This window comes from Vulpes lagopus, chromosome 4 (genome assembly GCF_018345385.1).
Source record: "Vulpes lagopus strain Blue_001 chromosome 4, ASM1834538v1, whole genome shotgun sequence".
NCBI lineage: Eukaryota > Metazoa > Chordata > Mammalia > Carnivora > Canidae > Vulpes > Vulpes lagopus.
Genome location: NC_054827.1, coordinates 85,934,636 through 85,958,929, shown reverse-complemented (window position 1 = coordinate 85,958,929; position 24,294 = coordinate 85,934,636). Strand labels below are relative to the sequence as shown.

The window sequence follows — 24,294 nt, the reverse complement described above, 5'->3', positions numbered from 1 at the left end:
GTAGCTTTATTTACTATTAATAGCCAAATTAGGAAAGCAGTCCAAGTGTCCATTAATAGAGGAAGGGATAAAGATGTGGTACACACAGAGACGATGGACTATTACTCAGCCATAAGAAAGAATAAAATCTTGCTACAATATGGATAGATCTAATAGTATAACACTAAGTGAAAGCAGTCAGAGAAAGATAAATTTTGTAGGATTTCACTCATATATGGAATTTAAAAGACACAGCAAACAAAGAAACAAACAACCAAGAAACATTCTCATGAGAACAAACTTATGAACAAACTTATGTTCACCAGAGGGGTGGCGGTGTGGAGGATGGATGAAATAGGTGAAGGGGTTTAAGAGTACACTTATTGTGATGAGCACTGAGTAATATATAGGATTCTTCAATCAGTACACTGTACATCAGAAAGGAATGTAACACGTATGTTAACTCTGCTGGAATTAAAATTTTTAAAAATACAATAAGTCAAGAGAGATCATATGATGCAAAGAGTAAATGGTAGTGACCATGAAAATATATCACCGAGATCTTCTCTTGCAGGAGACATACTGACAACTCCAGGTACAACCCCTCTGGATCAATCATCATGTTCATACTGACTCCAGGCTTCCTGTACTCTGATTTCAGTTCATAAGCGAGCAAGGCCCATTCCTGCCTTAGGACACGCAAGCCTCTTCTAAGAGGCAGGAAGATGCCCCCCGTGGGCCTGTGTGAAACTTTCCTGGACCTGTATTGTAGCCTGGGACTTTTCTCCTTTCTTGTTCAGTATCATGTTTTGAACGTATCTCCCTTCTCCTGCTCCCTCCTATAAATAGCACTTGAATGTTCAATCCTGCCATGGCACCTGCTTCCTGGCAGATCCAGATACAGTTGATAATCTTGTTTAAGGCCTTTGGGTTCTTCTTGATACTTTGTCAACTTGTCCTATGTCATACGGAGAAAGGAATGTCATGTATTTGTTTATTTCCTCTTTAAAAAGTTCTGTCATTTTGGGCTCATGTATTTTAAACTTATTAGATGAATTCCTATTTAGAATTTTTAAGTTTTCTTAGTGGATTTATATATACACTCTTTGCATCATATGGACTTCTAGGAGAAGCTTTCTGTGGCTTCTATGGATCTCCCTTCTAAGAAAGATCTCAGAAAAGAGGGGAGGGTAGTGGTATGAACTAAATATCCATTGTTGCAACTGGTATTTCTCTTTAGCCTCTTCCATCATCCTTTCTAAATTTCCCTCATTTCAAACTATCACCTTGGCGCCTTACCTTCTGTTGTGAGCAAGACCTTTAGTTCTAAGGCCTTGGCAATTACATCCTTCTTGGGCTGGGGTTGTTTTACATTGTTACAATACAAGGAAATACCAGGTGTCCAAGTGGATCACCTGGGTTCCACACCTATTTCTCCTATCCCATTGTGTAAAAAGCAGCTCTATATCTCCTATCAGGATTATCCCTTTCACAATGATGATTCCCCTTCTCACCTGCTGGTCCCCAGACAAAAACCTCATATTCCTTTCTGAATGTCAAAAGTATTTTAGAACAGCTTTTTAAAATTTAAAATGGAATAAAGACTAATTTTTTAATGTGAGATGTATAGCTATTACGTTTAATAGAGGAAAACTTTGGTATAAATTATGGAATATCTACTATATTTTTAAAAAAGATCTTATTTATTATGAGAGATACAGAGAGAGAGAGAGAGAGAGAGAGAGAGAGAGAGAGGCAGAGACAAGGGAGAGGGAGAAGCAGGCTCCCTGTGGGGAGCCTGATGTGGGACTCAATCCCGGGACCCCGAATCACAACCTGAGCTAAAGGCAGATGCTCAACCACTAAGCTACCCAGGTGCTGCTATCTACTGTATTTAACTCAATAATCATGGTAGAAATGAAATACCATCTTTTAACATTAAAAATACAGCTGACCCTTGCACAATGTGAGGGTTAAGGGTGCTAATCCCCTACACAGTCAAAAGTCCACATAAAACTTTTGACTCCAAAAAAAAAAAAAAAAAAAAAAAAACTTTTGACTCCCCAAAACTTAACTGATAGGCTGATAGCATATTCAATTGACCTATATTCATATTTTATATGTATTATGCATACATAATGAAACTAAAAATAAAATCATTAAGGAATATAGTACTTTACCAAAAAAAATCCACATATATATGGACCGCACATATCCATGTGGTCCAAACCCACACTACTTAAGGGTCAACCAAATTTATTTTTCTTATATATGTAGAGAGATCTTTACAGGGGCTTATAATTTTATTAAGAAATGATGCATATATGAGGGATCCTCAAAACCTCAAGAAAGAAAGGTAAATAAATTACTGTCTGAGAATTAAACTAGAAAAATCTACACATAATGATGATTAGTCATCTGGAAGACCAAATGAAAGAACTGTGAATCTACAATCAAATGATTCAGGAAAGAAAGCCAAATCAACTAATTTTATCCTTTCTGTAAAACAAAAAAACAAAAACAAAAACAAACCAAAAACAAAAAAAAAAAACAAACCTGTGTGAAAAGAAGGGAAATGGTTATCATGGAAACGAGAAAAATGAGAGGTCCCATCTGGTGGACATGCCTTCACATCGTCAAAGAGAGCCATATCCAGTTGCTAGGAACAGCTAAGTGTTCCTGTTCTGTCCTAAGGTAAGGAAGGGGTTAAATTGTTTGACCTCTTGCTTTGAGCCCATATGTTCACTGAGTCACTTATCCTAGTGCTACGAAAATACTCATACCAGATAAAAAAAATACCTCAAAGATTAAAGAGGTGCACCACAATTATCTGTTCTTTCTGTAAGAATAAATTATGTTTGACAATGAGTAAATCAGTTTGAGAGATAGAATTATGGAATTGTAAAAGCAGGATTTAAGAGGATATGGCGTACACATACACACCACAATGGAATATCACTCAGCCATAAAAAAAGAATGCAATCTTGTCATTTGCAACATGGATGAATCTAGAGGGTATAATGCAAAGTGAAATCGGTCAGAGAAAGACAAATACCATATGATTTCACTCACAAGTGGAGTTCAAGGAACAGAAAAAAGAAACAAGAAACCAGACTCTTATTATTGAGAACCAGTGGTTGCCAGAAGGAAGGTGGGTGGGGTAGGGAGGGGAGGGAAACAGGTGAAATAGGTAAAGGGGATTAAGAGTATACTTATGATGAGCACTGAGTAATGGATAGAATTGCTGAATCATTATATTGCATACTTGAAATTAATGTAACACTGTATGCTAATTATATTTGAATTTAAAAATATAAAATTTGGGAAGCCCCGGTGGCGCAGCGGTTTAGCGCCGCCTGCAGCCCAGGGCGTGATCCTGGAGACCCAGGATCGAGTCCCACATCGGGCTCCCTGCGTGGAGCCTGCTTCTCCCTCTGCCTGTGTCTCTGCCTCTCTCTCTCACTGTGTGCCTATCATAAATAAATAAAAATTTAGAAAAATTATATAAGTTTATATAAACTATTAAAATTTTTAGTTTTATGAATCTTAGAGTTACAGTGGAAATGCAGTGAACTGATTCTGTCATTTACTTTTTTTTAAAAAAAGATTTTATTTATTCATGAGGCGGGGGGAGAGAGAGGCAGAGACACAGGCAGGGGGAGAAGCAGGCTCCATGCAGGGAGCCCGATGAAGGACTTGATCCCAGGACTTCAGGATAATGCCCTGGGCCAAAGGCAGGTACTAAACTGCTGAGCCACCCAGGGATCCTGTCATTTACTTTTTAACATATACATCAGACTACTTTTCAAAAATGCTTTTGACTCATACAGGCTATCTATATATTGAATCTGAAGATAAGGGACAGAAATGTTATATTTTGGTATCTCCACAAAATCTTTGTTTGCACAGAACTCACTTGTATAAAAGCAGCTCTGAAAACAGAAATCTCTTTTGCATGATATACACGAGGTCAAAAAAGAAAACACTGGGTTCCTGGAATGCAAAAGCTGTGCTTCTGAAGACATGGGCAAACATGCATGGAGTAGACAGACAGATATGTAATTTGCCATCATGGCCTGAATCATTGGGAACTCATCAGTACTGATGAGGCACTAACTACATTCCGGTGCACTTCAATCAGAACCAGATTATACCATTAAAATTAATGAAGCACTAGGAGACTTTAATGAGTAAAACAGGGTTGGTTTTAAAGTCTTCTATGCACTTTATTCATTTCACAACAATTTGGTTGACAGTGCTATGACATTTCTCTCTTGTAAACAGCTAAAAAGTTTGTTACTAAAAGTTTAAGTAACACATTATATTCAACAAACTCCCTGGCACAGTTTAACATTCACTTAAATGGTCTAACACTTTAGTTTAAAACAGATCAATTTGTCTTTTGCCATCCTGTGTTTTAATACACTAAATAATTGTTCTCTCTCAGATCCCGTTTCTCATTATACTGATGAGATATTTTTTGCTCTTTCAAGCTGCTATCACCTTTCTAGCCTGTTTTTCCTCTTTTCTAGAAATATATTCATCATGAGTATGTGGCAGGGAAGGGTGGTTGGGGATGGGGAAAGAGTCCAACCACCTCCAAATAGGGCTTCATTATGAGATTCAGAAGAAATATGAAACTGAGGACAGATGAATATTTTCTAGGTATTAATATTTACTATGAACCTGAGAAATAACAGAAAGAATTGTTAGGCAACCACAGGAAGGTGACATGGCCATATCTCTGAGCACAGGAAAGGGACCAAACATTTCAAATCCTGGATCCAGTTTTGACAGATTTAATGTTACTCTCTCCATATCTTAGTTTTCCCCCAAGTGTAAATGACTATCACTGTTCATGAGTATTAGTATGTAATGAGTACTACCATTCATAACTATTCGGGAAGCTTGAGAGCATAAAATGTATAACAGAGGGGAAGGGGTCAATGCTTTGTTCTCCAAGAAGAGCACTTTCTAAATTCAAATTGGTAACTGATTTTTCTTTATAAGAAAGGGAAATTATACACAGGTAACAACTTGATTCTTAAATTTAAGAACAGCTCCTTAGAATTGTAAATAAAAGATGTAAAAATGAACTTCAAGAGAAGATGAAAGTACTGTTAAAGGTTAAATATCAGTTTTTCTGATATTTCCTGAGAGACACAGAGAAAGAGAGAGAGAGAGAAAGAGGCAGAGACACAGGCAGAGGAAGAAGCAGGCTCCATGCAGGGAGCCTGACGTGGGACTCGATCCCGGGTCTCCGGGATCACACCCCAGGCGGAAGGTGGCGCCAAACCGCTGAGCCACCGGGGCTGCCCTACTTTTTTAAGTTGTAGTAAAACATACATAAAATTTACCATTCTAACCATTTTAAGTGTACAGTTATATGGCACTAAGCACACTTTCAGTGCTCTATAACCATCACCACCATCCTAAATATGTTTGTAAAACAAATACCCAATACAGGAAAAGCAGCAATACTTGCAGACTGAAGAGTGTGCAAGCTAGTTTAAGAGAAGTTCCACTATCTGGTTTGCTCTCCTGCTTCAATACACATTGTTTAGATATCTAAAAGCAACATATACCCAAGGTAACTAATGTTCTATTTGAAAGCTTGCTAGTGATTTCCATATTGAGCTGCCTTGGGCACAGCTTGACACAATTCCACATTTGCCCTCCATTTATTCCTTGGGGTATTGTGGGCATAAGTGTTTTTCTGGGGGTATGGACTGTGCCCAGTCCGTCTTAACAGAGCTCACCATCATATGTTCACATCTTCCGGGATATGTACAATATGATTTTATACATTTTCCTCGTCTATAAATATTTCCTAAAATATTTGTGGGATCTCTCTTTTTCCATGGCCATTTATTTCCTATAACAAACCTTTTGGATGGTTAGTTTTTTCCTACTATGTGATTCTCTTAAAGGAGTTCACCCAAAGCCGTTCATTAATTTTTTACCCAGAGAATTATAGGTAGATTTCTTACGGTGGTTACTAAATCTGTACTATACATTTTGGTCACTTGGTTATGTTCATTTTCATCCTTTATAAAGTATTACCTTAAATTCTTCTCTCCCTCTGTGCACACACCTCATTTACACAAAGCCTTTCAGCTTACTGGAATAATGATTATTTCTTTTTTATTGACTCCTCCCCATCACCTCCCTAACCTCCCTCTCCAGTTGTCTGCAACACAGTCTACTGTAAAGTTTTCTAAGATCTCCCAGGAAGAATGAATTTAGATTCATTCTTATTCATTCTAGTAAAGATTTCTGTAGTCTTTACTACCAGAGTAATTTCTTAATTACTGTCTTACCAGTGGTTTACCAGGCTGCATCTTACCCACACACGTTTTTGGTTATTGAGAGCCAAGAATTCTGTCATTTTTACCTATCTGACATTTAAGAAGGTACTGGCATACAGTCGATATCAAAAAATGCTTTCTCCTCACCTACCCCATTTTAAAGAATTCCATATATAAAGAATTCCATATATAGACTTCCCACTGCTCCCTTTGAAGGGACCATCTAGGGCCCAAATCAGGTAACACTTCCTCAGACATAAGAGGAGAAGCAGAGTAAGTACTCCCTTCAGAGAAGAGAGCTTGGAAATCTTACCACTTATACGCAATTTAGGTTTAAGTATTCATTTGAAGCACTTGACACTGTAACCACTAAAAAGAATGATTAGGAACTCGAACTTGAGAGATACACCAGAAGAGAGTTAGAGTCAGAGGGCCACCTCCCTTTTGTGATTAATATTCGCAATGCTATTCTTACTCATGTTTAAACAGAATATGAAAAAGATTTCAACTTTTTCAGGGGAGAATACTGATGTCCTATTACTCCTATTCCTTATTGTTAAGCGACCTCAAGCAACTTCCACTAATGCGTTTCTCCTGTTAAACACTTCAGATACCATTTTTTTTACTTCTGAAATTAAGCAGTACTGCTTATAACTTGTTACTGAGAAAACCAACACTGCCAATGAAGAAATGAAAACACCTGGCCATCTCCATGTGCATGTCAGGTAATAAAACTATCACTAGTAATGTGGCAATCACTTCTCTGATACTTTACTGACCTGTAAAATAAGATTTTTTAAAGGTATGTATTTCTATAAATCTGTATATTTGGAAATTCTCATGAGCAGTCTCAAAACTCATGGATTTAAAAACTCTTTAGCAAAATAGACGAAAACAGAGAGGGAGACCAACCATAAGAGACTCAACTCTAGGAAACAAACTGAGGGTTGGGGTGGGGAGGGAGGGTGTCGAAGGAAGGGAGGGAGGTGATGGGGTAACTGGGTGATAGTCATTAAGGGCACTTGATAATGATCACTGGGTGTGATGTGCAACTAATGAACCACTAAATTCTACATCTGAAACTAATAATACACTGTTAATTAAATCAAATTTAAAACATCTTTTAAAACTCTAATAAAAATTCTAAATGTAATTCATATTCATTAGAGTATTTGTAAAATGATGCTGAAAGAATTAAAAAGGGACTCTTAATTTCTTACCCATTGGCCTTATTGTAAGAGTTCTAAAGCACCTTAAAAGATTGATTTTTGAGAAGCTATTAGAAATGTCACTGGCATAGATCTCATTTTTATTTCCAGCAACAGGGTCATCAATTATTTTCCTGTCCCTCTTATTTTCTGTATATTCCAAAAAAGTTCAGTAAGCATCCATCAGGTACATGCTTCAGTACATAACTCTCTTCTCTAGATCTTATGATATCTACTGCATAATCTAGAAAATTATGTATAGTTCTTCATTGCGTAAGCTCTACGGGATAAAATGGAAACCCTTTGATCTGTTATTAAAAAATACTTCAACTGGGGACGCCTGGGTGGCTCAGCTGTTGAGCATCTGCCTTTGGCTCTGGGTGTGTGATCCCCTTCTGGGGATGGAGTCCCACATCAGGCTCCCCCTAGAGAGCATGCTTCTTCCTCTGTCTATGTCTCTGCCTCTGTCTCTCATGAATAAATAAATAAAATCTTAAAAAAAAAAAAAACCTTCAACTGGCAAAATCTGATTGCAGCCATCCTTTCTAGATTTGCCATCCTTCACTTCAAATACTCTACAGTTAAACAGCTTGTTTTGAATCTGCTCACACTAGTGTTAAGACTCAGCTAGAAGGCCAGCTCCCTGAGGGCTGCGTCTTGGACACTCCTAGTCCTGCAGCAGCTACTGGTCATTTTGAGGACTTGAAAAAAATAAAACAGTAGCAGGCAAATTATGGAAGAAGACCAGAATTCAAAGTACCACTGAACCAGTAGTGAGTTTACATTCTGGATTTTTATCCTGGACATGTTATTTTGTATATATTCTGAATTGTTTTAATACTTTATGAAAAAAACCATTTTAGTAGGCAATGAACTTGTTTAGACTTGTGTTACAGGCTTTGTCTCATTTTTTGTGGGTGGGCATTCAAATCTCAGTTCCTTTCTTTAAGCCTCTGAGTTTGTCTTGTGCATTTGGGGTCATGAGCTAGCTCGAGACTTCACATACAGAAGCATCCTTTTTATGGACTCTTCCTTTCAGGATTCCCCTTCACTTTCCAGGTATGGGTGTTAAGTGCTTTTTTCCTCTGGTTCTTCCAGCCAGAAAAATGAGTACAAGCTTTCTTTCAGTTTTAGCTGCTCATGCACTTTGGGACTGTGACCCACTCTCAGCACACAGACACTCACCCATGTGCTAGCTGCTTCTTCAGATTTTAACTCCCCTTCTTAAGGGTCTGCATTTACTTGCTTTTTCAGAACCCTCACATAGTTGTTTTTTATATTTTGCCCAGAACTTCAAATTATCAGGATGAAAGACAGTTTACAGAAAACTTCTATCATAACTATTTGAAACATAAAAATGTACTGCCCGTGTAAAAATTACATTGATAAAATTTAAATCAATATCTGGCAATGGTCAGCTTCTTAAACTTGGTAGTATTCACATGAATGTGTTTTATAATTATTTTCTGTTTCATATCCTTTTTTGTATGAATACACTAGACAATTTTCTAAAAATGAGGTACTTTGGCCCTTCATAACCAAAACTTAAGCTCCTCACTTAACATTCACCCAGTGGAGGGACACCTGGGTGGTTCAGTCAGTTAAGTGTCTGACACTCAAGTACGGCTCAGGCCATGATCTCAACAGCTGCACCGGGCTCTGGGCTGAGCGAGGAATGGACTTGAGATTCTCCCTCTCTGGCTCTGGCTGTGGCCATCCCCGTCCTCGTCTCCTCACCCTCTCGCTTGCTTGCTCTTAAAAATATATATATTTATCCTCTGGATAATACTGTTTTGTAGTATTTCAATAATATCTCAATGGCTAAAATTTAATAAAAAGATAATCCCTTCAACTGTAAAAGCCAATACATACCAAGAAAATAAAGTCTCATGTAGGCAAGGGTAACTTAGTCTCAAAATGGGTTCGAGCAGGAAAACAATGCCCTGCAGTATTTTAAGGTAGTAGCACCCACACCTTTGAACTGAGGTCTTCTTTCAAAGCTTAACTCTACCTCTTACTAGATGTGAAACATTGGGTAAGTTACATCAGCTTTCTGAGCTTGTTTCATCATTGTAAAACGGAGAAAACATAGTATCTACCTCTCAGGGTACTGGGGGAAGTAAGCAATGAAGGCAAAGCATTCAGCACACCTAGGTGCTAGGTGCCTATAAGATGTTCAGTGAAAGTTAGCTGTCATTAGTAGGTTAACAGTAATAGTTTCTTCTGAATTCCACAGGATTTCCGTGACTGACTTACTCAACTACTAATCTTCACCTGATGTACTTCCAAAAAACCAATCTGAGATCATGTTCCTTCACTGCCAGGAAATGGACAACTTTCTACAATTTAAAATTCAATGTAGTACTACAAAGACAAGTTTTAGTTGAATACACCCTCTAGTGGTATAGGTTATGTGCAAGTACCTGGCTTCCACAGAAGAAAACCTCTATGAAATGTCACTAAGTTTGTGCTTAGAACCTGAAGCCAGCCTGTTGAGAACATGGCATGAAGTGGTTAATCTTTTAGGAAGCTCTAGCTCTTCAAGAGCTGGAGGAATTTTTTATCTTTTAAAACTTCCCCCACCATAGTAAGACCTAGGATATCTGTGATATTCACCATACCAAATCCCATTATTCCTATAGTATTGACTTTAATCTTTCCTCCTAAAGAAAATCAGGTCACTTACTAGTTTGCTTCAACCAGCACTGCAGTGCACTTACTTCTTACTCAAGTTAACAAAAACATATGGAGTATCAACTATATATATATATACACCAGGCAATGGGAATACAATAAACAACTTATTACACAATTCATTCTGTAATTACTAATCTGAAAACTGCTTTATGTAAAGACCACCATGAGTGTACAACAGGGAACTGGTCTAACGTGCATGGCAGGGCAGGGGTATGGGAAAGCTTATTTAGGAATAAAATGTGAACAGCCTTTAAAGGTAAATGCCTTCACCGAAAGAAGAAAAAGAGTGCCGTGCAAAGACAACAGCATCCTTTATAAAGGCCTGGAGATAGCAGGAGATATGCAGTATTTGAGAAAATGAGGGAAGTGTCCTGGTCAAAGAAGGGGAGATGGTGCAGAATGAGACTAGTGAAGAAGAGAGGTTTTTAATACCAAGTTAAGGAGTTTGAGGTCTATCTTATGAATAATGGGAGGGGTGCCTGGGTGGCTCAGCTGCTTAAACATCTGACTCTTGATTTTGACTCAGGCCGAGGTCAGGGCAGTGGGATTAGCGCACCCCCCCCGCCCCCCCGCAAGCTCCCCAGGGAGTCTGAGATGCTACAATTCCGCCTCTGCCCTTCCCCTCCTCTCTAAAATAAAATCTTTTAAAAAAGGGAAAAAAGAACAATGGGAAACTATGAAAGGGATTAAAGCAGAAGGGTAACGATCTGATTTACATTTTCTCTTTTTCTTAAAGATTTACTTATTTTAGAGAGAGCAGGAGCAGAAGGGGGAGAGGGAGCGGGAGAGAGAATCTCAAAGCAACGCTCTGCTGAGCCAGGTGGGGCTCGGGATTGATTTCCAAGACCTTGCGATTTTAACCCGAGCTGAAACCAAGAGTCCGCGCGTAACGGCCGCACCGCCCAGGCGCCCCAGACTCACATTTTCGAAAGTTCACTTGGGCTAAGGCATGGAAATGGATGCGGCAGTGGCAGCAGCGGCGGCTGCCCAGACCAGCTGCCGGGAGTCCAAGGGAGATGGGATGAAACCGGGGACGAGGGAGGTAGCAGGGGCGACAGAGCCAGACAGACTGACCCTGATGCCGGGCGTGCGGGCCGTGACCTCGGTGAACTGCGCGGTGTGGGGAGGCCACCTCCCCCCAAGCACAACTGGCAGCCGTAGGTGTTCGGTAAAGGTTGCTGAGGTGACGAAAGAAGACTAGGGTTTTCCTCTTAAACAGAGCGCTTCCGCGGGGCGCCCGGGTGACCCAGCGGTTGGGCGTCTGCCGGCGGCTCAAGCCCGATCCCGGGGTCCTGGGGTCGACTCCCAGACCGGCCCCCCGGGAGCCTGCTTCTCCGTGTCTCTGCCTCTCTCATACGTGAACAGATTAAAAAAAAAAAAAAAAAAACTTAAAAAAAAAAAAAGAGAGCGAGCGTCTTTGGCCACAAAGTATAACCATTTCGATTGCCAGTTTAACCAGCAGTGGGCAGGAGGATCCTGGTGCCCCCTCTGCACCCACCAGGGCCCCAGACGTCCTTCCCGGATCTCCCTGACAAGGACCCACTCCCGCGGCGCTGGGGCGCTCACTTGGCACCTCCCCGGAAAGCCCAGGCGCACCCCCGCCCCAAAGTCCATAGAGTTTTGTTCTTAAAAGTACAGTGCAGAGGTCACCTTCTCCGGGAAGTCTTCCCGGTGCTTCCCACACCCGTATCGGGCCGCGCGTCTCCTCCGCGGAGCCTTCCCAGTCTCCGCGAGCTCGCGGGGGAGCGCCCACTCAGTTGCGCTTACCCGCCCCCGACGCCGGCTTGGCCCGCCGGAAGTGACGCGCGCTCGGGGACGGCGTGCTTCCGGCCCCGAGTCCCCGCTCCGCCGCCGGTGGGGGGGGGGGGGCGCTCTGGCCCTCTAGCTCGGCTGCCCTGGAGGATTCGTACGCGGTAAGCAGCTGCGCGCCGCCGAGCGACTCGGGCCCCGGGCCGGTAGCGCCGTCCCGCGCTCTCCCCGGGACCTGGCGGGGCGGTCGGGGGGCGGGGGTGGGGGGCACAGGGACCGACTGCCAGGCCCGCGGCGGCCCCGAACGCCAGATGGGGCTGCAGTGCGGGGAGGCGCGGCCGGCCGAGGGCAGCGTCGCGGGGCAGCTCAACTCCCCGGGCCCCGCCGCGGGGGCTCCGCCGACCCGGCCTCGCGACGCAGGGCTCCCCCTTCGCGGTCGCCGGGGAAGGAGGAGCCGCCTCCTGCGCGGCTCCGGCCCCCGCCGTGACGGTCGCTGGGCGGCAGCCACCAGGGTGCACGGCGTCCCAGCTGCTCCTCCGGCCCGTGTCCCGGCGGGTTCCAGAGGTGACGGATGAGGTCCAGCCGCTGGGTACTCGGGACGCCCCGAGGAAGGGTGCGCGGGGCGGGCTCGGAGCCGCGGAGGAGGGGTGCGGGGTGGCGGGCTCGGAGCCCAGGAGGAGGGGTGCGGGGTGGCGAGCTCGGAGCCGCGGAGGAGGGGTGCGGGGGGCAGGCTCGGAGCCGCGGAGGAGGGGAGCGGGGGCAGGCTCGGAGCCGCGGAGGAGGGGGTGCGGGGGGCAGGCTCGGAGCCGCGGAGGAGGGGAGCGGGGGCAGGCTCGGAGCCGCGGAGGAGGGGGTGCGGGGTGGCGGGCTCGGAGCCGCGGAGGAGGGGTGCGGGGGGGGGCGGGCTCGGAGCCGCGGTGGAGGAGTGCGGGGGGGCGAGCTCGGAGCCGCGGAGGAGGGGGTACGGGGTGGCGGGCTCGGAGCCGCGGAGGAGGAGTGCGGGGTGGCGGGCTCGGAGCCGCGGAGGAGGGGTGTGGGGTGGCGGGCTCGGAGCCGCGGAGGAGGGGTGCGGGGTGGCTGGCTCCAAGCCGCGGAGGAGGGGTGCGGGGGTGGCGAGCTCGGAGCTGCCGAGGAGGGGTGCGGAGGGGGGGCGGGCTCGGAGCCGCGGAGGAGGGGGTGCGGGGTGGCGGGCTCGGAGCCGCGGAGGAGGGGGTGCGGGGTGGCGGGCTCGGAGCCGCGGAGGAGGGGGTGCGGGGTGGCGGGCTCGGAGCCGCGGAGGAGGGGAGCGGGGGCAGGCTCGGAGCCGCGGAGGAGGGGGTGCGGGGTGGCGGGCTCGGAGCCGCGGAGGAGGGGTGCGGGGGGGGGGCGGGCTCGGAGCGCGGAGGAGGAGTGCGGGGGGGCGAGCTCGGAGCCGCGGAGGAGGGGGTACGGGGTGGCGGGCTCGGAGCCGCGGAGGAGGAGTGCGGGGGTGGCGGGCTCGGAGCCGCGGAGGAGGGGAGCGGGGGCAGGCTCGGAGCCGCGGAGGAGGGGTGCGGGGTGGCTGGCTCCAAGCCGCGGAGGAGGGGTGCGGGGTGGCGAGCTCGGAGCTGCCGAGGAGGGGTGCGGAGGGGGGGCGGGCTCGGAGCCGCGGAGGAGGGGTGCGGGGTGGAGGAGGGGTGCGGGGGGGGGGCGGGCTCAGAGCCCCGGAGGAGGGGGTACGGGGTGGCGGGCTCCAAGCCGCGGAGGAGGGGTGCGGGGTGGCGAGCTCGGAGCTGCCGAGGAGGGGTAGGGGGGGGGGGGGGGCGGGCTCAGAGCCGCGGAGGAGGGTTGCGGGGTGGCGGGCTCGGAGCCGCGGAGGAGGGGGTGCGGGGGGCGGGCTCGGAGCCGCGGAGGAGGGGTGCGGGGTGACAGGCTCGGCGCCACCTAGCCGGGCGCTGTCCGTGGCCTGATTGTTGGGGGGCCAGGCGCCGTCATGGGACCGCAACTCCCGGCCGGGCAGAGTGGAGGTGACACATTTCACGTCAAAGGACAGGATTCCAGGACGGCCCGGGCGGCGCAGCAGTGGAGCAACGCCTGCGGCCCAGGCCGTGACCCCAGAGCCCTGGGATCGAGTCACGCGTCGGGCTCCCTGCACGGGGCCTGCTGCTCCCTCGGCCTGGGTCTCGGCCTCTCTCTGCATCTCCCTGCATGTGTCTCTGCTTCTCTCTCTGTGTCTCTCATGAATAAATAAATAAAATCTTAAAAAAAAAAAAAAAAAAAAAAGGACAGGACTCCTGTGTGTACTTAACTGGCTCTGCAGATTGTCTGCCCTGCCCTGACCTAAGCAAGGAGATGGGAAGAAAGTAGCCCTGGGACTAGAGATAGGAGACAGCCAGGGACACGACAGAACCTGGGAAGAGTAACTTCATTCACTGCATTACTTTGTGATTCAAATTTTACAAAGTAATTTGGTTACTTCATGAATTGTTTTACAGTTTTAAGCATTTATAGACGTGGTTTTTGTTGTTTTACTGGTGTAGCTTTTCTGGCAAGGGCTAGATTTATATTATAGGCATATCTATGCAGCATATTGTAGAATTAAATATTCAAATATCTGGGCAGCCCGGGTGGCCCAGCGCTGCCTTCAGCCTGGGGCGTGATCCTGGGTACCCGGGTCGAATCCCTCCTTGGGCTCCCTGGGCTCCCTGCGTGGAGCCTGCTTCTCCCCCTGCCTATGTCTCTGCCTCTCTGTCTCTCTCATGAATAAATAAAATCTTTAAAAAAATTAAATATTCAAATACCTAAATGAAGTAAAAAGTGTTGCAATAAGTAAGACTTTAATATATAGGCATCATGTGATACAGTATGTGTCTTTAGGTTTTTTTTTGTTTTGTTTTTGTTTTTTTTTATGGTCACTAACCAGCCATGCTTGTCTTAAAGCTTGATAAGGTGCTGATAAAATCATGACCAGGTGGGCACGAGTTACCACCACGCGTACCAAGAAACCTTTGGCTGCAACATCATGGGAAGACATGAAGAAGGGGTCCGGTGAGGGAGAAAGCCAAAACCTACCAAAGAGTAAACAACTTGAAGCCAATAGGCTTTCTGTGAAAAATGATGCTCCCAAAGCAAAACACAAAAAGAACAAAAAGAAAAAGGAGTATTTAAATGAAGATGTAAATGGATTCATGGAATACCTAAGACAGAATCCACAGATGATTCACAATGGAGAGATGATAGCAACAGACAGTCAGGAGGTAAGGGAAGAAATTGCAATTGCCTTAAAGAAAGATAGTCGACGGGAAGGAAGAAGACTGAAAAGACAAGCAGCAAAGAAAAATGCAATGGTAAGATCATTCTCTGGGAATGTTACTTTATATAGGTCAAACTATGATTCATACACTCACACATCTTAGTAGAGTCTGAATGCTCTTACGTGCTAGATTTATAAAGCATCTTTTTGAGGACTAGTAGTAACATTAGGAATTTTTTTTTTTTTTTTAGCACTTCTTATATGCCAGGCACTGGATGTACTGATTATCATAACACTATAAAGATGGTAGCATTATTCTCATATGGGGAGAAAACACTGATGTGTAGACAGAATATCTTGCTGAAAGCCCTTAGCTATAGTAGCAGAGATGAAATTCAAACTCTGAGTTCGTCTGACTTCAAACCTGTGTTCTTACTCCTGCCTTTCAATAGTGTCTTTTCAAATAGCCATTAAAAAAAAAAAAAGTAAGGAGGAGGATTAAGTACAACAGATTCAATATGTGTGGTTCCCTTTACTTAGAAAGGATGTTTTGTCTTTTATCATGAAAAACTGAGGCACAGGAATGAGGTCTAATAAGAATCACACTAGTTAGTAACAGAACAGAGTAATAGAGTTAAAACCCGTTGAGTTTGTCCCTAGTCATTGCTCCTTACTCTCAGAGGAGTTCGGGGCCTCTGAAAGTTGATTTCTGCAGTGCTTAGCCCTAGATTTTTAAACTGTCAGACATAAGAAATGAAATTCTTTGTATAATTTCTTTCCTTCTCTAAGTGAATTTTTCAAGTCTTCTAGCAAGATACTATATAAAAATCAGTTGTTACTATTTTACACTTTCATCTTTATTTGCAGGATTAGTTGTATACATATTTGCAGATAATTATTTAGAGATAATGGTGATCAAACATTCCTTACGGATAAATTTGGATAGAAAAGGTAATCCTTTTTATTTGGATCAGGATAGTTTTTTTTTTTTTTTTTTTTTTTTTTTTAGGATTTTATTTATTTATTCATGAGAGACACAGGGAGAGAGAGAGGCAGAGACACAGACGGAGGGAGAAGCAGGCTCCAAGCAGGGAGCTGGACGTGGGACTCGATCCTGGGTCTCCAGGATCACGCCCTGGGCCGAAGGTGGCACTAAACCGCTGAGCCACCCAGGCTGCCCATGGATCAGAATAGTTTTGTTTAAATTATACAATTATTTAAAATATTTTTATCAGTGGCACCAGGGTGGCTCACCGGTTTAGCGCCGCTGTCAGCCCGGGACATGATCCTGGAGACCCAGGATTGAGTCCCATGTCGGGCTCCCTGCAGGAAGCCTGCTTCTCCCTTTGCCTGTGTCTCTGCCTCTCTTTCTCTGTCTCTCATGAATAAATAAATAAAATCTTTAAAAAATATTATATTTTTATCAGGGCACCTGGGTGGCTCAGTTGGTTAAGTGTCTGACCATCTCAGGTTATGATCATAGGAACCTGGGATAGAGCCCTGCCTCAGGTCATGTCCCTCCCCCCTCCCCCCATGGAGGCTCCCACCAAGCCCCATGTAGGGATCTGTGCTGGGCAGGGAGTCCTCCCTCCTCCTCTCCTCTGCACTCCTCCTCCCTGCCATTCTCTCTCAAAAAGTAGTCTTATTTTTTTTTTAAAAAGTAAAAACCTAATCAATGAACTGTCAGGTCACGAGAGACCATGTTGACCTCACCAGGACTTCAAGTCTTCTTATGACAATCCAGTTTTTCGCCATAGCTTTTCTTCAAGTTTTATAATGATTGCATTTTCTGTGTTTGGACCAGGTCATTCTAAATATAAGAGTTAGGGAAGATTAAAAAGACTCATTCTTTTCCAGTATGCTATGAAACAGGAGAAAAAGAAAGTGAGAACATAATTGAAAAATACTGTTATGTTTTATTTTGCCTGTTTAATTTGCCTTTTAAAAATCCTGTGCTTATTTTGAAAAATTGTTTTCAAAAACATTTTTGAAAAAGACCATGTTATCCAAGAAATATATATACCTTTTATCAGTTTAAATAAAATAGCTTAAATATCTTTGAATATCTACCATGTTTGATTATACTGTTCTCATTCATTGCAGCAAAAACTATTCTCCCAATTGCTAGGTAATATCTAAAGCAACCAAATCATTGTTTAGTGTTATGTTGGAGCCAAATAATTCATCTTTGAAATATTCCTTTAAAATGTATTGTGTACATATTATAAAAATGAAACATCTAATTCTAAATATTATGGAATATGTATTTTTTTTTAAAATTTTTTTTTTTTAATTTTTATTCATTTATGATAGTCACAGAGAGAGAGAGAGAGGCACAGACACAGGCAGAGGGAGAAGCAGGCTCCATGCACCGGGAGCCCGATGTGGGATTCGATCCCGGGCCTCCAGGATCGCGCCCTGGGCCAAAGGCAGGCGCCAAACCGCTGCGCCACCCAGGGATCCCTGGAATATGTATTAAAGATATAAGAACTATAAGATATATTTTTTAGTATGAAATAGGATTTGAATCATAACTTGAATCATTTGATTCAAATTCAATTATATGAGCCTTTAAGTACTAGTAATCATTATGACTGATAATTTTTATGGTCATTTTCTGGGATCCCTGGGTGGCGCAGCGGTTTGGCGCCTGCCTTTGGCCCAGGGCGCGATCCTGGAGACCCGGGATCGAATCCCACATCAGGCTCCCGGTGCATGGAGCCTGCTTCTCCCTCCGCCTGTGTCTCTGCCTCTCTCTCTCTCTCTCTCTGTGACTATCATAAAAAAAAAAAAAAAAAAAAAAAAAAAATATGGTCATTTTCTATTTTCCACAGAAGACTCAGTTTTTCTAGTGGAGACATCCCCATTAATGACATAAATAGCCCATATTTGCTTAATTCATTTAAGCAGTTTCTAAGAAACCGTTTTTAACTTTGAGATTGATAGATTTATGGATTGAGGGTTTTCAAAAGTACTGAGACCCTCTGATGGAAATGACATTTCTTACTGTTTAGGAATATATAAAACAACTTTTTTTCTACATAATATACTGAGGTTTTTTTTTTTTTTTTAAGAACTAGATACCAAATGAGAGAACTTTTAAACATACTTTTGATCACAGGAATTAATAAAGCCAGTGAGGTTTTGTAATGTGGAAACTCATATTTTGTTTTCCCAGGTATGTTTCCATTGTAGAAAACCTGGCCATGGGATTGCAGATTGCCCAGCTGCCCTTGAGAATCAAGATATGGGCACTGGAATATGTTATCGCTGTGGGTCCACAGAGCACGAAATAACCAAATGCAAAGCCAAAGTAGACCCAGCTCTTGGTATGTTTTCTTTCTATTGTTTTTTGATTTGGTTAATGTCAGAAGTGCGGGGTTTTTTGGACAGTTTGTCTTGAGTGTGCCACTTAATATTTTGAAATCAAGATTAAGTTGTATAAAAATAGGGTTTTTTTTTTCAGAGCACTTAAAGTAGTATGAATTATATGACATTTTCTAGTATACTTAGCCAACTTAACAGGACCTATTTGATCCTTACAGGTGAATTTCCTTTTGCAAAATGTTTTGTTTGTGGGGAAATGGGACATCTGTCCAGATCTTGTCCTGATAATCCCAAAGGACTCTATGCTGATGGTGAGTACTCTTACCCTTATATGTCAAAAAAGGTGAATTACCATGCAGAGTTGTGATTTAATTTAAACTCTTAATCAGCTCTTGAATAAATTTTTGAAAAAATAACAGAACCTTAGGAATTTCAGTTTTTATCAAACTCTATGTATTGTACTTTATGTATAATATGATATATTAAATCAGAGAAAACTAAAGTTTAAATTTCAAGCTTTGTGCTTGTTTCAGCTTCATTTGTGAGACTGTTATAAATATCTACTTTTAAACATAACAGAGCCAAAGGGGTTATATCTCAAGCTAATATAAGATTTAAAAAATCGTGTTGTGAGGGGTACCTGGGTGGCTGAGTTGGTTGGGCATCTGCCTTCAATTCAGGTCATAATCCTAAGGGTCCTGGGATCGAGTCCCATATTGGGCTCTCTGCTCAGCAGAATGCCTGCTTCTGCTGCTCCCTCTGCTTGCTCCCTCGCTCAGTCTGTCAAATAAATAAATAATATCTTAAAAAAAAAAAAAGTGTTGGGAGTTTAATCACAGGCCAGCATACCATTTTGGATACACACTCTTTAGTACTTGTTTCTGAATGTATTCCTTGGTAAATTGTCTAGCACAGGATCATATAATTTCTTATCTTTAGCTCAATTAACATCTTAAGCTCCTTAAATAGTCTGTGATGTCTAAAGCTTTAAGAAGGAAATTTTCTATTACCGTGAGAAATGTGCTTATGTGATAGCTGGTTCCATCAGGTTCTAGACACCTCTTGTGTGTCATGTCCTGGGTTCCATGGGAAAAGTCCAATGAAAAGGCATAGCTTTTAGAATCAAGCCGACTGCTTATAGCTCCAGGACCACCACTAACTAGTTGTGGGACTTTGACTGAGTTACTTAATTTCTCCTAGCTCAGTTTCCTCACCTGTTAAATGGAGATGAAAAACTGTATTTTGTTGATTCTAAGATGCACGTTTTTTTCACATTTTAATGTCTCTGAACTCAAAATGTATCTTACCAGTGGTGAGTGCCACATAATTGGCAGAATTTTTTTTTTTCTGAGAGGTATGCAAAATAATGATACATCTTATAATCAGTGGTGTCTTAGATTTGATGAATTATGGTATTCACCTTGAAGAGCTTTGAGAATTAAAATATACTGTTCAGAGTGCCTCTTTTATTTCACTCTGGCATCTATAACCATAAAGAAGGTGGCCTTGGAAAATGCCCAAGGGTGCCCTTCAGTTTTGAATTTGTCACACAGGTCAGATGACATGACTAATGGATCAAAATGGCTTTGGATAGTTATGCAAAATGAGATATTTTTAAAAAGTACAGTAAAGGAAAGAGATCACACAGAAGCGAGAATTCAGCCAGGGCACACCCTCGAGGGTCATTTTTCTGGGTAAGTCACTTAACATTATGAGCATATCATGTTAGTGCTTGACCATTAGGTAACAGTGTTTGACCATTAAGTGAAAGACTAATTCTAGAAACGACATGTATTATAATTCACAGTCATGGAATGTTGCTTAAAGTAGGCAGATAGGCATCTTTATTAGGCTTAGGGTGCCTGGCAGATAGAAGGCACTAAAACAAAAGTGAATTTCATTCCTTTTGTAACTGCTCACCCCCATCTGACCTGTACAGGTGAGCTGTGGAGCAGTGGCTCCTACTTCTCATTTGAGAAGAACTAGGAACATCCTCCTCAAAAAATGAATCTGGACACAACCTTTCCTTACAGGTCCAACAGTTCACAAATCTTTGCCTATCTAACTGTGGTTAAGGTCTCATCTTCTGTACAGTGGCTCTTGGACACTCCAGGGCATAAGTACCTGCTTCCATCATATCTCTCCTCTCTTTCTCTCTTCTCCCCTGAAGGCCAAGTACAAGAAATGGTGGGTAGGCACACCTTAGTGCTCTGTGGGAGCAAAAGGAATGGAGAGACTTACTAATAGGAATGGTGGCACCTACCTATGTTTCTGTTTCCACCTCCCTGTACAGCTGACAAGGCTGTGACTACCAAATAAGACATGAAAAGTGCTCTGAGACATTACAATCCCTTGTAAGTACGAGAGGTTTTCAGTGACTTTGTTCTTTCAATAGGCGGTTGCTGTAGACTTTGTGGCTCCGTGGAACACTTTAAGAAAGATTGCCCTGAGAGTCAAAATTCAGGTGAGATCTCTGGGCCTCCATTTGGAAGGTCTGAGATTAATATTCCATTTTTGTTGAATTTTGTTGATACTAACTCATTGAGGTACCACTGATTTCAAGGCAACCTGGTTTCCTACTGCAGTGACAACTTAATCATTTTTCTGTCAGGAGTAGGTACAGTAGTGAGTGACCGTTAGTAGCTAGTACTATGGAATCAGGTGGGGAGGATGACCACTAAGCCCTAGAGGACCCTGATTTTATAAAGCATCTTATTCACAAACATTCATATTTGGCAATATGAATGCTAATCAATTAAATAATAGACCCAATTCTGTTACTAAAAGAAAAATACTGATTGACTAAGAGAAAATATTAGGAAAGTAACTCAGTATTTTTATGATTGAGCATCTTTACATATGGTTTGCTTTGGATATACCTGAAGGATTCAGAATTGGTTGCAAAAACTGCCCAAAATACTAAAATTGTGTTAGCTACACATCATCTGGCTAGTTATATTTTCTTCCTAATGAAATACTACCCTCGGTCATCAAAAACTTCAAAATGTTCACTATACCTGGGGGGTAGAGAGTGGAGACTATTATTATATTAGTTTACCTGGATTGGAGTGATGTTCATCTTGAGTGAAAAAGACAGGAGGGTAGCAGTAGTGCTTCATAGGGTAAAAGCACATTTTTCTTTTTTTTTAATCTCAAATACTCACTGTACTACACAAATAAGTCTGCCCATTCTTACTGCGTACCCGAACATTTACATCTGAAAACCCAGAGTTCTTGTTTATGGTCTTGTCTAGAAGAAGATCGTCTTTACTACATTGCAGGCAGTGAGACTGAAATGATGGAAGTGGAATTTGAATTCTCCCTCCTGGGAGGATTGCCACTTCCCAAATGACAAGACTGACAAGCAGATGTTGTATAATTTCACAGGTGGAATCTTGTGCATTTAAAACTGATGCTTCATAAGTCATACTGTTTACAGATTCTTGGAATTCATTGACTCTATAATGATGAACTCTGGGAAAGAATGAAAGAGCTTTCTCATCAATTTGTGCATTGCAAAGCAGTTGCTGCATTTCCCTAATTGGGATGAGAAATTGCCTATGGTACTCTGAAATCAAGGGTTATAATCAATTACAGAATTGCTCACTCTCCTTTAGTGATGGAGTCTTCCCTCCTTGTGATTATTCATGTCAAAACTAGTTCCTTTGCTAAGCCAGTACTAATCTATGTGGATGTATTTGATTACCATTTTTCTTACATTCTGACTTACATTCCTTGGCAGATCGAATGGTCACAGTTGGTCGCTGGGCAAAGGGAATGAGTGCGGACTATGAAGAAATTTTGGATGTGCCTAAACCACAGAAACCCAAAACAAAGATACCTAAAGTTGTTAATTTTTGATAGTGACTAGTACTATCATTTGTTACCACCTCATTGTTAAACATTATGAACTGGGCCTAATTCACAAATTGGAGCTGGGCTTCCTTGGAAACCTGTGTTGTGGGTACCAGTATGATCTGGGTATGACTGAACAGTTTCCTGGGTGCTTTCCATTAAAGAGTGCTTCTATCACTGGAGAAAATCACTGAAGAAAAGTATAAGATGTTTAAATTGGATTCTCTCAAAGAACATTTTTAACAGAACTGAAGTATTACTGAGTGGTTATATACTTGATTGTAACAATCATCTTTTTATTAAAAACTATGCATTAATGTGAACTACCCCTAAACAAAGTATAACTGCTTTGCATTTGGAATTTTTGGTTTTACTGTTTTATTGGTTCAAAGTGCCAATTTTTTATTAAGAATTTATAAGTTGCCATAAAATCTACTGTATTTTTAAAATATTTAATAAAAATTCATTTGCTATTTACTTATTTTCCTAAATACCTAATTCTGGACTGAACTAGCCATTGTCTGCTTATGTCCATGTAATGAACCTTTGGAAACACGATCTTTTGTGAATCCTAGATGAGATTAATTTTGGTTAATATTTGTTTTAGTTTTGACATAAAGAAGTACAAATTATTGAGGCAAAATAGAAGAAAACTTTAACAGCATCTCTTTCTTTGTTCTTGATTTTCAAGAGAGAAATTCTAGCCAAAATTTAGTTTGGGGTGTTCAAGCAGAATGAGGTCACTGAACAGACTGTATATCACACTTAATAGCATTTGTTCACATGTTTTCAATGAGTCCAGGTGAGATGCAAATATCACCATAATAGAGTTAGAACACTAATCAGAGGCCCATTAGCTTCTTTGTTTGATTTGATGAATACATGCATACTTAATACATATATTTCACAAGACTTAAGGCTCCCATTGTAGTGTTTAATGGAACGACTCTAGCGGATTGTGTGTTTCATTTGGAATTTTACCTGATTGGATACATTTGTAACTAAAGGAAACAGCTGTGATTAGTCACTGATGCTTCAAAAGCAAAATATTTACCAAATAAGAAAAGGAACACTTTTCTCTGTATTAATGTCTGCATAGCTCAACAGTTCTAGCCTTAATAGGAGCTGTTCTTTTATTTCTGGTGCTAGAGGAAATCATGACAGTATAGCTCAGCATCCCAGAACTTAAGCAGTGCCATTTAAATTATACCAGTCCCGCAGCTGGAAAAGGACAGCAATGCTGCCTTAGACATTTCGTCCAAATACACCCAGATTTATTTCATCTGTCAGATGCAAAAGAATCTGGAGAGTTGAAAGCCTCCTCAAGTGAGGAAGGCAGACGTTAAATTTATCTATTCACTATATATTTCTCCAGTACCTGGTATGTTTCTGGTACTCTTGTAGGCACTTGGGATTGTGATAGTGATGAAGGCAAACAAGGCCACATGCATTCTAATACGGCTTTAGAATGAAGAGGAGCCTTGGGGTGGGTGGGTGGGGGAATATGTATCAGAAATATCAGTATATCAGAAAAATAATATCAAGAGATTTTATTACATTTTTAAAGTATTCTGTTGAATCCCCTAGGACTTAGTCATTAGCATTCTTCCTGCAGTCCTCTGGAAATGCCACCTCCTACAAGCTCATCTTTTCCATGGCTGACTCCTAAATCCATCCGCCCTAATCTCCCTGGTTTGAGTTCCTACTTGGATGTTCCACCAACACCTCAAGTCATTACTGCAGTAATTTTCAAAAAATATATATAAATTCAAAGACCTACAATAGGCAGAAGTTAAAACTCTCAATTATAGGAGAGGTTTGAAATTTTACCATACAAAATTTTAGTGTAATGTAACCTTCATTGCTAACTTTTTCACCTTTTTTAAAATATAAAAATACTCTCAAAAATCTTCCTACTTCTGAAAAGTATAGTCATTAAAACCTGCATATCTGCTCTTCT

At 42.4% G+C, this 24,294-nt stretch overlaps 1 protein-coding gene and 1 long non-coding RNA gene across 5 annotated transcripts in view; one reads left to right on the top strand and one right to left on the bottom strand.

The window, feature by feature from the left end:
- The window catches only part of LOC121489900, a 45,517-nt gene extending 33,523 nt beyond the window's left edge, over positions 1-11,994 (bottom strand). The window contains exon 1 of the long non-coding RNA XR_005987453.1: positions 11,843-11,994. This is a non-coding gene — a long non-coding RNA (uncharacterized LOC121489900). The remainder of the gene's footprint in view (positions 1-11,842) is intronic.
- Position 11,995: 1 nt separating this feature from the next.
- On the top strand, positions 11,996-22,793 carry ZCCHC9 (zinc finger CCHC-type containing 9). Of its 4 annotated transcripts, none has more exons than XM_041753346.1 (6): positions 11,998-12,105; positions 14,840-15,246; positions 18,331-18,481; positions 18,698-18,790; positions 20,875-20,943; positions 22,222-22,793. In XM_041753346.1, exons 2-6 carry the CDS (start codon positions 14,863-14,865, stop codon positions 22,338-22,340), a joined length of 816 nt encoding a protein of 271 aa, XP_041609280.1. In that variant the 5' UTR covers positions 11,998-12,105; positions 14,840-14,862; the 3' UTR covers positions 22,341-22,793. The 4 variants fall into 4 exon arrangements, with proteins under 4 accessions (XP_041609283.1, XP_041609280.1, XP_041609282.1 ...); XM_041753348.1 differs by lacking the exon at positions 11,998-12,105 and adding an exon at positions 12,395-12,530; XM_041753347.1 differs by lacking the exon at positions 11,998-12,105 and adding an exon at positions 12,416-12,554.
- The last annotated feature ends 1,501 nt before the right edge of the window (positions 22,794-24,294 follow it).